At 33.1% G+C, this 16,455-nt stretch overlaps 1 protein-coding gene across 6 annotated transcripts in view; it reads left to right on the forward strand.

Moving 5' to 3' along the window:
- Positions 1-16,455, forward strand: part of CDase (neutral ceramidase) — a 54,659-nt gene that overhangs the window by 19,990 nt on the left and 18,214 nt on the right. For all 6 annotated transcript variants that reach the window (XM_074136854.1, XM_074136858.1, XM_074136859.1 and 3 more), the window contains exons 2-5: positions 3,441-3,556; positions 8,861-9,004; positions 13,383-13,559; positions 14,992-15,119. In XM_074136854.1, the coding sequence (XP_073992955.1) occupies positions 3,441-3,556; positions 8,861-9,004; positions 13,383-13,559; positions 14,992-15,119 (565 nt within the window). The remainder of the gene's footprint in view (positions 1-3,440; positions 3,557-8,860; positions 9,005-13,382; positions 13,560-14,991; positions 15,120-16,455) is intronic.

Genomic DNA, 16,455 nt, shown 5'->3' on the forward strand with positions numbered 1-16,455 from the left:
CCTGATTGGGGTTTCATAAGGACCACTGGTTTTGTCAATGATTATGAAAATTATTAAAATTATGTTTTAAAATCTTCAATCATTATTATCTTTTTACTTTGCGTCACCAATAACATTTTTTGCAGTCAGAGGACCTTTCAAAACGTGTATTTCTGGTGGAAAATTAATATCGAAAACCGTACACGAATAGATAAAATAGTAACTTTGATCTTAAATATCTCGACTAATATTAGGGTTATCGAAACGGGGTTAACGCCATTTTTCACAGTTTTTTATGTAGTTTTCATAATCATTGTCAAAACCATTGGTCCTTATGAAACCCCATTCAGGTTTTTTTGCCGTAACTCCACCAAAAATGAAGATACAGACACAGCATCGGGTGGAAAATTTGAAAACTAGACCAAAAAAAAACATATAGCTCACTTTGTAAGTTTTTTTCGAAATTCCGCTTTCCTAAAAAGTTATTAGCGATTGGTGCGTTTTAAATGGATCACCCAGTATAATATTGGTTAGCTTCCGCTCTACCCCGGAAATATACAAGAAAAATTATTACTATAGTTTTAAATTTTCAAAATCAAATTGACACTGGAAATTTACGTTTTAATGTTTAAACAAAATCTCCTCATTTCCGCAAAGTGGTATTTAGTAAAATAGTCTGGAATGTGCGAAAATGTGATTAGATCTACAGTGCAAAGATAATTCCGTCTTAACACGCGTGTTTTTCTTTTTCTTGTATCCCTAAAAAATGTGGAAACGATTCAAGATCTTGTGTGTTCTTCATTGCGCAGGGGCCATGCTTATCTAAAGGGATTACAAAAAGAAAAACATGTGTGGTACCGAAAGATAAAATCAAAAATAGTCTGTTTGTAGGTATGTTTTTAAACAAAATAATTTAAATATGAGTAAGTGTAAACAGGAAGATCGATTTTAATATTTAGTTCGCATTTAGAGTTCTAATGTAGTTAGTGGTCAACATTTTACACCAAAACCACGTTAATTACTTTATTATTTTTGTTTACGCATTATGAGCATAGAAATGTAATACGAGGGTCGTTTGAAAAGTCCGTGCAAAAATAAAAACTACTTAATTTTTTGGGGTAAACCATTTTTATTTTTCAACATAGTCTCCTTTTAGGCTTATACACTTCGTCCAACGCTGCTCTAGTTTGTTGATCCCTTCCGAATAATAGGATTTGTCCAAGTCTGAAAAATAGCCATTCGTTTCTGCAATCAACTCCTCGTTTGAATAAAATCTTTTTCCCGCCAGCCATTTCTTCATATTGGGGAACAAATAGTAGTCCGAGGGAGCCAAGTCTGGAGAATAGGGGGGATGTGAAACGAGTTGAAACCCGTTAATTTTGCGACCACAACTGCTGAGGAGTGAGCTGGTGCGTTGTCGTGATGGAAAAGGACTTTTTTGTGGGCCAATCGTGGGCGTTTTTCTTGTAACTCGGTTTTCAAACGGTCCAATAACGATGAATAATATGCACCTGTAATAGTTTTACCCTTTTCCAGATAGTCGATGAGGATTATTCCTTGCGAATCCCAAAAGACAGTCGCCATAATCTTTCCGGCCGAAGGAACGGTCTTCGCCTTTTTTGGCGCAGATTCCCCCTTGGTAACCCATTGTTTGGATTGTTCTTTGGTCTCAGGAGTGTAGTGATGTATCCATGTTTCATCCACAGTGACGAAACGACGCTTAAAGTCCTGCGGATTCTTCTGGAACAGCTGCAAACCGTCCTTACACGATTTCGTTTTTGGTCAAGCGTGAGCAATCGCGGCACCCATATTGCGGATAGCTTTGTCATGTTCAAATGTTGATGCAAAATATTATGTACCCGTACATTCGAGATGCTCACAGCACTAGCAATCTCACGCACCTTCACTCTTCTGTCATCCATCACCATATCATGGATTTTATCAATGATTTCTGGAGTAGTAACCTCAACAGGGCGTCCAGAACGTTCAGCGTCACTTGTGCCCATATGGCCACTCCGAAAATTTTGAAACCACTTATAAACTGTTCTAATCGAAGGTACAGAGTCACCATAATGTTTATCAAGCTTCTCTTTAGTCTCCTGAGGCGTTTTGCCTTTCATAAAGTAGTGTTTAATCAACACACGAAATTCTTTTTCTTAATGGGTAATTGAGAAATAGTAAAGTACATTTGCTAGTCGCCTCCGTTCACGACACCTAGTAAATGGTAGTTGGACGTTAAGCCCCGCCTGAAAAAATAGGCGATTACTTTACTTTACTTTACTTGTATATCTTTTTTTCATGTTTCAATAATTTCTGAATCATTTTTTTGGAATGTTACTCTTCGTAATATAAGTGATAGTGGTCCATTTCTCTCTCTCTCCTCCTTCTTCTTCTTTCTTAGCATTACAGTCCATGGAAGAAGCCTTCTAATTGACTTTTCAAGAAATATTAAGGTTTTGGCAGGGTAAAGTTATCGGCCATGCGCCCAACTTCCGACACAATGGAAGGTCTTAGTCGACTATTTTTGAGCCTTTGTCGAAGCTATCCCCTCGGGAAGGGTAGCCTTTGCTACCTTGTTATGCTTGTTTGAGTGAATGTATTGAGCCCCTGTAGTATAGCGTAAGTGCAGTAAGTGCATTGTGCTAGGAACCCCTTGGGATTGTAACTTCCAGATAGCTAGCTGCATGCCGACTCCCCTCAAGACGCATTCCCTCTTGTGACACTCTAAATCAGCGGTTCCCAACCTGTGGTCCCAGCAAGAACTACGGTCCGCGAAACACTTAACATTTTTAAAATAATAATATATTTATTTGACATGCGTGTGCGGCGTCGGCGCGATGAGTGGAACGTCGAGCGAGCTTAGAGCGCCTAAAAACAAATCCAAGAGTCAACTAAAAACAAATGATAATGTACGTGTCGCTTTGAGCAATCTCATCAATCCCCAGGATTACCCATCTTGTTAAGAAAGTGCAAGCTCAAAAAGCACATTAATATTACTGAAAATATGCTAACAATGTTAATTGAAGTTTATTTTTAAAATCTAAGAGTAGTTTACTGTGATATTAAACCTTGTGGTCCCTTGCTAAAATACGAAAATATTATAAAATGGTCCCTGGTCATAAAAAGGTTGGGAACCACTGCTCTAAATGTATGAAAAGAACAGCTTTGAAAGTTAGTTTACAGCTTAAAAAGTAAATTACAGTTTTAGCTTTAATATTATTTTAAAAATAATAATAAACAGGAATTTTTAAAATAGAAACGAACAAAAATTAAGAAAGTTATATCTAGAATTCCATAGAGCATATAAAGTGCTTAATATTCAATTTCTGTTCCACTGCTTCCATTAAGTTTGTTTATTTAATTTCCTTCAGAATTTCACTTCCTCTTAAAAGCCCTTAAGTTCACTTTGAACTCCTTTTTTTCGTTAAAAATAAATTGATTTATTTTTTTAAATATTTCAGGTATGGCCTGGTATTTATTATTATTCCTGGCAATACTAACCGTACAATGTTATGGCGCTTACAGAATAGGAGTTGGAATTGCCGACATTACTGGACCTCCAGCTGAAGTGGCTTTTGTAAGTTTAATTTATTTAAATTAGATTTCCTTCGCAAATATTAGAAAAATAAATTAGATTAAAGTGCTGTTCATTTAATAATCGTGTTAGCGGTGTTATTCTTAAAAACAGTTATTCAAATTTCAGCAGTTATTCCATATCAGTTTAAAAAGAAATCTTTTAAAAGAAAGGCGAATACACCAGAATTTTCACGAAAGATAACCACTGTAGAACCTCTAGCGGACCATAAAAATCGTCTGCACTTCAGCAACTTCAATTAAACTAGTTCAATTGTCAGCTGACCTACAAGCGTTCATATTAATTTACCAATATTTTAAGGAGTATTCTGTTGGACTTTATAAAGTATTTAAATCAGTTATTTAATTTTATAAATTATAACAAAAGAAGACACTTTCATTCGTTTTTAGAGACTAATTCATTAGCATTATTCTATCTTCATTTTGAAGATTTGAATTTTAAATTTATGTAAGACGATGTGGGCAATATAATGTAAAACAATTAGGTGCTAACCGGTAGTTCCTCATCTCTAGTTATGCAGAAACAATGGACGCATTGTTCCATTAGGAAGTATACAATATACAAGGGCTAGCCCTGTCTAAGAAGAACCAGATCATCAAATTTAATAATTACTGCTATTGTGAGAGTTAAGCTGCTTTTGGCCTAGATTGCAAGTTGTAAATTAGTCATTCTATAGAATAGTCTGTAGAGTGATTCTTCAAGTTTAAACTGAAGAGCCCAAGCTTAAGCTGTGAAATTATTTCACTGTTTTTATGAGGGGAATAAGTTCTTCTATATAAATTGAAATGAAGTGTAACACAGAATTGGTGAAACTGTTTCGAATCAGAAGACTCCAATAATTCAATAATTTATTTGTTTATTTATTTTATGCAACTGCATACAAAATGTACACAAGTAAACAAGCAAATGATATGAGTGATACAGGAAATACATGTGCAAATGCACTCAGAAACATGAGTGGAATGATGGAAGCGGTTAGTTCGCCATATTGGCAAGCTTACACAGCAACCATCCTAGAAGATTGGCGTTATGTGTTGAAATGGTCACCACCGCCGCTTTAGTCTGCAATGTGGATTTGGAAGACATGTTGTGGGATTTTGTAGATTTGAATGGAGTTTTGTGTAGCTAGGATTGGGGCTATTTTAGAGACGAGAGGAATATTTAGAACAGAATTGATTGTCTGACTTGAAGACGTAGAAAAGAGCGTTAACTAGTAAAGTAAAGTAATTGCCTATTTTTTCAGGCGGGGCTTAACGTCCAACTACCAATTAGGTGTCGTGGACGGAGGCGACTAGCAAACATACTTTACTATTAAATTTCTTTTATTAACCATTAAATAAAATCCAAGGCCTAAGACCAGGAATCGAACCCAGTACCACAACAATACATCTTAGCTTCGCAGGTCTCGCCTCTAACCGCTCGTCGGCTACCGTGGCACCCGAATTGTTCTTAGAATTTTTGAAAATGGAAACCGGGTTTGAAAAAACTAGAAATCAAATTTTCAAGAAAAGGCGGTTAGCTCAGAGGATATCGTATAATGAATTCAAATGTTTTTTTAGCACTTCCGATTTAATTGTTTAAGGGCATTATTTTAATATTTATAAGGGACCACAGCCAAAATATTACTCTACACCTTTAAAACGAAGTAATCAACGGTTTAGTAGCGTGCAATAGTTTTAAATCAGTTTAAAGTTTTATTAATAGTTACAAAAAATAGTATTTTTAGTAGAGGCTAAAGGAAAAATATTTACATGTAAGCTTTTAATTATTTAGTTCCTTAATTTCCCGGAAAAAAATTGAGAAAATTAAAAAAAAGAGAAAGTGTTTCTCTTTAATTAAAACTTTTTAGATTTGGGAAAGGTATATGTGACACAGCTAAAATAACAACGTTTTTCTCTGTACATTACTCGTTAAAACTCTCGTTAAATAAATCAAATAGTTATTTTTAAAGAACAAAAAAAAAAAGTATCTTTGAACATTTTCTGAATGAAATCCATTAAATAAACAAGTTTTAAGCTGTTTTTAAGAGAAAGAGAGACAAAATACATACATCCTTAAAGAGTATCAAAAGGAAACGGTTTAAAAAAAGAGGAAATAAACATTTCGAGAGAAGGGGTTATCGTACACTGAATTCTAAAGCGGAGATCCCGGATTCGAATCCAACTGCTGGCCCTTAGATTTTCTCTTCCTAGAAGCTTCTTATAGCTCACTACCCGTGGATGGGCAGGTGTTGTCCATCTGTCCAGTGATCAGTCAGTGCAGTTAAAAAGAAAACTCCGGACGTCAATAATCACAGATGTCAGATGTTGACGCGCCCACAAAAAAAACATATTCATAAAAAAAGAATTAGTCGCTATACTGACGTCACTGAAATATATGTGCTCCTTGTCAGAGAAAAAGTTTCTAAATTCTAAGTGATAGCTTGAGTGCACTGCATAGATTAACAAACTCGCCCGGACTTTGTAAGATGAATCATATTATTGCGGAAATACGTAGTAGAGCGTATAGCACACTTCTTAAAGAGGAGAACGTTTACGTTCACTTTCTTTGGGTAAGAGGACATAGCGGTGTTAAAGGGAATGAAGTAGTGGATACACTCGCTGAAGATGCCACTGAAAAATGGAGGATTTGAAGAGTACAAAGTTCCAATGTCGGATTTAAGAGGAAGAATAACCAAAACCGCTTTACAAATGTGGCAAACAGAGTACAGTAATAGTACGGAGGGTCAATTTTACAAGCGTATGGTGAACCAACTGCCAAAAAAGACCTTGGTTTAAAGGTACAGGCATGAACCAAAGATTGGTTACTACAATTAGTAGATTGAGAGCGAACCATGCAGTTTGCGGGTCGTACCTACATCGAATCGGTAAACGAGCTACTCCGTTGTGCGAAAAGTGTAAGGAGGAAGAAGATTTTAAACATGTCGTCATGGAACGTCCACTCTATAAGAAAGAAAGAGATGAGCTGTTCATCTCGCTGTACGAAAATTTGAGTGCGCCATTTAGATACGAGGACATCATCTTTTCTAATAATGTCTAAGCCCTGGAACCTGTTGAAGATTTGATTAACAAATATACTTGTGGATAGGAAGTTACTTAGTTAAAATCAAATATCCTGGGAAGGAATAAGCTTTGAAGTTGGCTGTATGGTGAAAAGCCAATGCCAGGAAAAAAAATAATAACTTTATATTCACTCCTTTAATGTAAAAAACTAATTATCTATTTTGTGTTACTATAGAAACGGTTCAACATCCTGTCAAAGAATCTGAGAAGGTTCTAAGAGTATTTGGCAACGTCAGCCCATATTTCAACAGCCTGTTAAATTATACGAGTACCTCCCATTCTAGGCTTTGGTATATACGTTCTCATGGCACCCGTCACAAAATAGACCTATCCAAAAACTTCAGATACTGTGGCAAAAAATAAAGTTTTCCCAAGAGAAAAAAGTATAAATATGGCTAACAATTTGAAACTATTTAATAGAAAACGAATTAAAATTTAATTTCATTAATTAAAAATTGAATTGAAATTCATTTTTAAAAAAATTATAATTTGGGTAGATTAAAATTGAATTAAAATTTAATTTCATTAATTAAAAAATTGAATTGAAATTCATTTTTAAAAAAATTAAAATTTGGGTAGATTAAAATTGAATTAAAATTTAATTTCATTAATTACAAATTGAATTGAAATTCATTTTTAAAAAAATTAAAATTTGGGTAGATTAAAATTTAATTGCATTAAGTACAAATTGAATTGAAATTCATTTTTAAAAAAATTAAAATTTGGGTAGATTATTTTTATTTATTGATTTTAATTTATCGAATAAAAAGAGGTTCTTCTTTAAATTTTTTAAGTTCCCCTCCCCCATAATTTAAAGATTTTAATTTTGTGAAAACAGTGACGTGGCCATCGACAAAACAAAATCACCTACCATACACCCTAAAGTTTAGTTTATCAAGATTTAGGGTTTCTTAGTATTTTAATAATAATCATGGAGCAAATTTATTGATGAATATTTGATATAAAATAATACGAGCAATAATTAATGATTTTGTAAAACTTACATAAGCTCAACAACAAACACTTAATAATCAATATTTTCCCGCTATCTTTTGTTGTTTGTTGTTTTTCTTAATTCTTTCTCAAAGTTGTCAATTGTATCATCATTTATTGATTACTTAAATTATAAATTTATCTCTAATTTGTTAAATGATGATAAAAACCAATTGAAGTGATAACATGAAAACAGTAATTATTCATTTAAGAATATTCTATATTTTTAAAAAAATTTGGGAATTTTATCTTTTATAGGCAAAGAGAAAATAATTATCAAAGTTGGGTGTTTTTCAATGTTACGCTTTTTCGCTCAATGTTTGACGATCAACTCTCATACCATATAGTTCTACCGGACAGTTTTAATTAATCCTAATATGCTTTTTATTCTGTTTGTATTTTCAGCCCTCCCGAAGGTTGATATTGATTTTTAGTTTCCATAATTTTGAAACATTAAAGTAAGAGTCACCTTTTTTTTTTAGAGGTGATAGGGCTTAGTATTCAACTACCAATTAGCTGACGTGAACGGAGGCAAAAGCCCATACTTTAAAGTAAAGTAATCGCCTATTTTTTCAGGTAGGTCTTAACGTCCAACTACCATTTCCTAGGTGAAAATGTGTAGGTGTTTACTAGGGAGGCGAATAGCAAACGTATTTTACTATTTCTCATTTAACCATTAAATAAAAATCCAAGGCCAAGTCCGGGAATCGAACCCAGTACCACGAATGCATATTAGCTTTGCAGGTCTCGCCTCTTAACCCGCTCGGCTACCGTGGCGCCTCAAAAGCCTATACTTTATTACAAATATATTATATTTTTTTTTTTTGCAACAAATTCTATCCGAGAATCTCTCACTTGCAAAACCACGCTTCATAATGTTTGCCCATAAGGCACATTTACTTCTTTATCTATTAGATGTGATAAACACAAGGAAGCCACATTCAGCCAACGAAATAATTTGTTGTATGTTTTGTCCAATAATAAACCCTACTAAGAAAGCGCTCAAAACCAATTAGAAGCAGTCTCAGTATATTGTCTATGTGCTCTGGTGGTATCAAAATAAATACTGGACCCTCAAAAGCTCCTAAAATTATGCATTTAAGAACACTCTTTATGAAAATGAAAGGACATTATTAAAAAATAAGAATGGCATACTTTTTAAATCCTTATTCTATTTTAGAAAAAAATAATATTTAATATTAATAAATAAAATATTAAAAATATGTTTCAGATGGGCTATGCCAAACCTGATCAGAAGGGCCAGGGTATACATACTAGACAGTTCGCCAGGAGTTACATTGTTGACGATGGCAAATCAAGAATTGTATTCGTTACAACCGATTGTGGGATGATGGGTACATTTCTAAGGAAAGAGGTCACTTTTAAAGCTTTTCTTATTTTTACTGTTTTGATGTATATTTTAAAATATTTAACGATTTTTTTTTACATAAAAACCAGTACATATGTTACATGCTTTTGAAGTAGAGAAATAGTGTGACAATGTTCTACTTATCTCAGTTCTTTACCAATAATTAATGGTACTAACTGCTCTATCTAGCGGATATTCAAGAAATTACTAGCTTTTATGTATAATTCTTCCCATCTAATTAAGTTCTAAAAATATTTTTTACTTTTTTTTGCTTCCACAGCCTTTCTTACCAATTTCCTTTTTTTTCTCTTAATACTGTTTCTTTACAGTTTACTTAGCCCAACTTTGCTCTAAAACTTTAAGTTACTAAAATGGAATTTCTGTTTTTTAAACTTTTCCATCATTTCATTTTTTTTTGCCAGTTCTTTTATTAATTAATTTTTCTGTGTCAATAATTACGTAATGTATAAAAAATAGTTGTCAAACCATGTGGTAACGGAAATTAGTAAAAAAAAAAAAACCGGAAATAAATACTGGCGAGTAATTCTTGATGTGGCATTAACCCGATAATAGAATCATTGAATTTTAAAGTTATTAATCCGACTACAGCAGCCGTTCAACTTTACAAATATACTAGGTTCAACTTTGCTTTAAGTAAATACTACAATTCAATTTAATAGAATCTTTCATCTCGTAGAAATAAAATAGAAAACAAATTATTTTAACTTTTAAATTTTATTAGTATGTTCAATATTGAGGTTTGATGTAACATTTTTAATTTTTTTGGTTTTCACTTTCTCTTAATTTTGTAAGGGAGAGTAAAGTTATGATGGGTTTCTGATTTTCTGAGTTAGAAGAGAATGGTTTTGAGAGCAGCAAGCTGGACAAGCATCCTTGCTCTAATCTCTTGGCCAATACCTCCTCTGTGGTTGTTAATATTACTATTTCTGACCTTTGGCGCATCGACAACTGTGGACATTAAAGTATCTACATTTTTTAATCACCTCGTTCCAGTTCTAGGTCGTGCGAATTTAAGGCGCGTAGAACATCTAAGTTTATTGGCGCCCGAAGTCATTTTTCAGTGTACTAGCGACCTCTCTGGATAGTGTTCTCTTGTTAAAGATAATACAGTCGAACCTCTCAATAACGGACACTGGCGGGGGAAAAGCAAAGTGGCCGCTATTTGGAGGTGGCCGTTAGAAGGAGGTTGGCAAGTTTCTGAATGAAAAAATATGGGTTTTTTTTCCAAACATCTATTTAAAAATTGTTTAATATTAATAGATTTAAAAACGTACATAATTGCATAATTATTTATAGCTAGATGTGCATCAAATTTTTCTTAATTATCCAAAAAATTTATCAAAAAACTACATATTATTGACTTAATTAATAATTTTTATAACAATCATCACATTTATTCGTAACAATAATAATTTATGGTAAAATTATCATCATACTATCATCAATTATTAGAAAAATAGAAAACATCTTTCGGCAAGTTGATGATGGCTCGATTTGGTTTTTGCTAAATCTTCCAACACATTTATTTTCTCTTCTAGAGTTAACCACTTTCGTTTAAGAGACATATCGAAAAAAATTAATATTGTTCGTCCAAAGTAATATTGAAAAATGATTAAAATGGTACAAGATGTTTGGAGCTTATATAGGAAACTTTAGGAAAAACCAGAAAAAAAAACTAAAACTTGAGAGGGGATAATTATTTTTATCACCGCGTCAAAGGAACTTTTAATAATAAGGTGGTCGTTGGTTGGGAGGTGAATCATATAATCCGTTCCCCAAAATCAATGTCCGCGGTCGTTATGTAGAGTGTCCGTTAGACGGAGGTTCTTTTATATAGAAAGTGTATAGGGGGTAAAACGGGGAAATACAAAAACTGTCCGTAAATAGAGGTGGTCGCTAGTGAGAGCGCCCTTTATGGGAGTTTCGACTGTATTTTCCGACACCGTGAGCTGTAACAACCTCTTAGGATTAGAAAATCTAAGAGCTAGCTGCTGGATTCGAACCCATCTCCGTATTGGAATCCAGTATACGCTAATCACTGAATTTAGTTTTGGTACTGTTTGATATTGTTTTGGTACTCTAAGGATGTGTGTATCCCTTCCCTGGTTGCAAATATTACCATTATTATTGTTATTTTAAATTTAACGTACAACTGAGGTCAATGATGCCCCAAACCATTTTCAGAGCACTACCAGCCTCTGGACAGTGTACTCTTATTAAAGATAATATTTTACAACACCGTGAGCTGAAAGAAGCTTGTAGGAAGAAACAAATCTATGGACCAAAGTCTGATTAAAAGAGGATTATCCCCCATTTCATGTTTGCTTAGATTTGAACTGGGTTTAAATTTGAGTTAAAAATAATATTTGTACAAAGATTTTGTTTCACTTTAAAATTTAATGAAGACATTTTTATTATTAAAAAAGTCATGTATTTGTTCGGCCAGGCTTTAGATTGGCTTTGAAAAGGCTCTGGCTGTACTTTCTATATAAATGTTTTAAAAAAAAGAAAAACGAATGGATTTTCTCATTAAGTGAGGGCGCTTTGAAAAAGTTCGCTAAAGTCTAATTGCCTAATATATATAATATTTTCTTTTTGGATTAGCAGAGCAAAAACTAAGTTCTATTTTAAAGCCTGCCACACCCCCATTCCTTTAAGTAAAGTATTTTTCACTTCAAAGGAACGTTCAGTGTGATCCAATATCCGGTTGCTTGGCATGGTGATGAGAACAAGTTAGAGGAACAACAGTTTGTATTTCAAAGAAGTTTTTTTATTCTTTTTACATTAGATTAAAAACTCGGTATGACTAATTCTCACTTCTATATTATATTATTGCAATGCCCTCATCTTTAAATTTCAATTTCTTGAAAGTAGTTGGTTCTTTAGTTTAGCCTAACTCAGGGGAAAGACCTATAAACCATATTAGAGCATCAATTAAAAAAAAAAAAATGCACCTATCGGAGAAGAAGTAACACTGAGTTTAGGAACTAATAGCCTTAAACTTCATAAATTAGGGCGATGATGTTGCCAAAATAAAGCTGGCATTAAATTGGAGCCTCCTCTTTAGGAAGAATAGAAAGAAGAAACTAGCAAAACATGGAAGTATGTTTAGTGACAGAAGATCAAGATATACAGATGAAAGCGTCAAAGAAAAACGACTGTAAAAGTCAGCAAGAAATGCCTGAAATAAAATCTCGTGTGAAGTATGAAAAAAGCAATGAAGCAGTGGGAAAGTAAGCCACTTGTAAGAAAACGCTTGTTTTCATATTTCAGACTGATTTAATATTTTCAATTTTAGTTATAAGTGACAATTAACGGAATTAATGATTCACTTAGAAGAAATGTCTATTCAAGTTGAAAAGAAATTCTAATGAGTTGGTTAAAAAAAAGAAGAAGAATTTCTTCATAATCTTAGGCCACATGCGGCCCCCGCAGGTCGCGGGTTGGCCACCCCAGGTTTACGCCTCTAGATACAGCAATTCGTACAGTAATAATACAGTAATGTGAAGGAAACGTAAAGCTACCTAACTTTATCCCCTTATATCTCCTTCAAAAATAAAGCTAAAAAGCTATTATTGTGCACAATTGAAGAGGTTTATGAGTATTATAATTGTCCCTATTTTCGCAGAGATTACACCAATAGAACAGGAGATACAGCAATTCGTAATGTAAAGGAAACGTAAAGCTCCCAATCATTATCACCTTATATCTCCTCCAAAAAATAGAGCTAAAAAGCTATTATTGTGCACAATTTGAAGAGGTTTATGAGTACTATAATTGTCCCTATTTTCGCAGAGATTACACCAATAGAACAGGAGATACAGCAATTCGTAATGTGAAGGAAACGTAAAGCTCCCAATCATTATCACCTTATATCTCCTTCAAAAATAGAGCTTGAAAGCTACAATTGCGAACAATTGTAGTAGTAAATGAGTACTACAATTGTATCTATTTTCTGTACTTTTTAAGCAATTTATAACATTAATTTTATACGCTTCATTATTATACCTGCGCTGATTGGATTTAATTATCTATTTGGATTGCTTTGAGTTCAACATAATTGCATCACAAATGCATACAACTCCTTGCTTGTAAAGTTTATAACTTAAAAAGTAATAAATAAATCTATCTATCTATATCTATTTTCGGAATGTTTACGGTGTAACCTTATGTTCGGAAAATTTCATTTTCAGAAAAAACGATTTGCTGATTTGTTAATTTTAGTTAGATGAACCTGCTACTGATGGCATTTTAAATGATCTCTGTTATTCTATTAATCCTTACAGAATCTTGTAAGATATATATTTTGTCAGAAAAAAATTTCATAAAATAATTCATAAGACAACTTTATACGATGTTACAGGTTTTAAAAAGACTGAAACAAACTTTCGGACCAATTTATAATGAGAACAATGTTATGATAAGCGGCACTCATACCCATTCTACTCCTGGAGGATATCTAATGGACATTATCTTCGATCTGAATACGTTTGGCTTTGTTAGAGAAACATTTGAAGCATACGCTGAAGGTATTTCTAGGGTGAGAGATTTTTTACAGTGTTTTTATAGATTTGGTACAATTCCTCTAAAGACGTAGAGTTAGTTTAGCTAGGAAATAACATTATTTTGTTATAAGGTTTGCTGGTTTCAGTTTTTCAAAAAAAAAATTCTAGTTAAAGACTGAGCAATATTATTATAATGTTAGCAGCAAAAAGCAGTAGAATGTTAGCTAGTTGAAAATAGAGTAAACAGTTCACCATTGAGAACATAACGTGCTGGACGTTTATCGTGGTACCGTCCATTTTACTAAATACTATAAAAAGTATGATGAAGTTTGGTGTTTAACTCTTAATAATTGAGCCGCTCACTGCACAGCTCGATTTACTCCATTAAACAAAAATATGAATAAATACGATGAAATATTGTACATTTTTAAAAAAAAATTCCGTTTATAATGTAAATTTAAAGTTAACATTCAGTGCCTGCTGCTAAATTTGAGTTGAATCATTGCAACGATTAACATTAGAACACCGAATTAATCAACATGGCTTCTGAACTAAATTAATTATTCATTGTATCAATCTTTATTTTTTAGGGAATTTATTATAAATATAAAAAAACTATGACTTGACCAAGTGCTTGACATTTAAATTTAAGATATTTCAAAAAAAGTGGATTTAATCGATTTGTTTAGTGATTGGCTCAATTAATAGTGTACTGCCGTAGTTGGTGACAGTTAATAAAGGTTACCATCATTTACCAGGTTTTATTCTATAAATAACTGTAGACTGTGCTAGAACTGTAGTTGCGCTTGTTGGCCCCACAAATGTCGAGTTTAGACACTTTTCTAGCCTCAATTTGGTGGATTATAATTCGACATAAATACAGAAGAAACAATAGTGGTCTTCGAGCAGGATTGAATTATGAGACAAATATGTTATAGATCTTCATCGCAAATTCTTGAAATTGATTGGAAATAAATAAGAGTATTTATTTCGAACATTTTGTTGATAGTATGTGCAGTACAGAATGAAATTTAAAGCTCATTAATCACTCAGTAAAAAGAGATAAGATTACATCAATTGATTTGAATCAATCTGTGCATCAATCACGATGACCTATAAATATTAAGAATATTGATATTCAAATAAATATTCCAAAAAAAAAGCTGTATTACATCTTGGGAAAAATAATTAGTCATTTAATTTTCACACTCTATTTAATTAATTTTTTTCTCATTTCATGTTCAGATTAACCTTTGGATTAGTGATTACTTGAATTTTGTTTAGTCTAACAGTTGGTTTTCATTTTATTAACAATTTTACATAACTTTGTGTAAAATTTAATTCACTTCTGACTTTCACAATGTTCAGGTTTGCTTTGAAGCTGATTTTTTTTTTAAAAAAAATTAACTTTATACTTTGTCATATACGTAACTAACCCAGATTTTAATAATGTCTTATTGATTTCAGAGCGTTAGAAGAGCACACGATGAACTGTCTGAAGGGAAGATTTTCGTTACGACAGGTGAAATATTAAATGCTAACATAAATAGAAGTCCAACAGCATATTTGCAGAATCCACCGGAGGAACGTGCCAAGTAAGGAGATTATCTATATCAATCTGAAGTAAAATATTAAAATTTTTGTGATTGAAAAACGTTCAGTGATGGAAAAGATTGGAAACGTGCAGAAAACTGGGAAGGTTATTAGGAAATGGAACCATCCATTAAGCATACGGCTGCTCAGAGAAAATGCATTACTATTCTGAAGCATTACAACATGTTGCTAGAGGATGCTAGAAAAGCTACGTGCTATCTATCTCCCTGGCGAATTGTGAGTCCACAAAAATATCACAACCCTAGCTACTGGGGCAATATCTTTTAAGGCAACATCGCCATAGAATTGATTTTGCAAAAGTATAATTTTATAAGGTGGAAAGTCCTGTTTCATCTCTGTAAATGATGTGAGCACGCTAACGTTCTTGCAATTAGATGCTTGAGCTATGATCGGAGATTTCCGATACGTCTTTAAAGGGGTATGATGTTAATAGAAATGGTGGGGATAATGATGGCCAGTACCTAATTCGCTGTTACTTTATTAACCTTGGACTCAATTTTGAACATTGATTCAAATGGAAAGTTTGGTAGCGGTTTACGTCGTTAAACTATAATTCTTGAGGCTCTTTTTAGGAGCCATCACCTGAGTTATTCGTCTTAGATGTGAATCTTTTTCAAATGTCTGTTAAATCTGTTCAACTGTTGCGGTTATTATTTTGTGATATGAGACTTCGGGCCCTCCACAGGAGATACTACGCAAATAACTCTGGTCAGAAAACCCTGGACGTTGGAAATGTAGAGGTTTCTTTAATCAGACCAACAGGGAACGTCACCATATGGTCCTTTAGGTTGCAGAGTCTGGGGAAAAGGACCCATGTTGAAATCATCTAATCTGCCCATCATCTGCTTCTTGAAATTCTGTCTGATTTTAGATTTTTAATCTATCTTCTGAGTGTTAGTTTTGTAGTCAGCAAAAGTGACCATCCTTCTTCATATATTACCAATGGATAGAAATTAGAAATCGATTAAATTTAAAGAAATCAAAACGCACTAAGATGGGTTAAATCATGGATAGTATGCAGTAATTGCATATCGATAATCCATTAACAAATTACACTAAATACAAAATTTAAAAAACATATTTTTTCTACCATGATTATGTTGTAAAGACTTCTCCATCCCGTCCCCAGTATTTATCATTTTTATTGTGTAATTATGGAAAGGCGCCGGTCTTAAGCTAACCAAAATGCCTCCTTAAAATGTAGCCACTGCACACTAAATTATCTCTGCAGAGCAGAGAAATAAAGGGAAATGTTATGTAGGTGTTGTTAAATCTCTCCATAGGACTGATAATCAGTAAAAGTAGCCAGTTTCACTG

This window comes from Rhodnius prolixus, unplaced genomic scaffold (genome assembly GCF_049639745.1).
Source record: "Rhodnius prolixus isolate KJV_2025 unplaced genomic scaffold, Rpr scaffold_5, whole genome shotgun sequence".
In the NCBI taxonomy this organism is placed as follows: Eukaryota; Metazoa; Arthropoda; class Insecta; order Hemiptera; family Reduviidae; genus Rhodnius; species Rhodnius prolixus.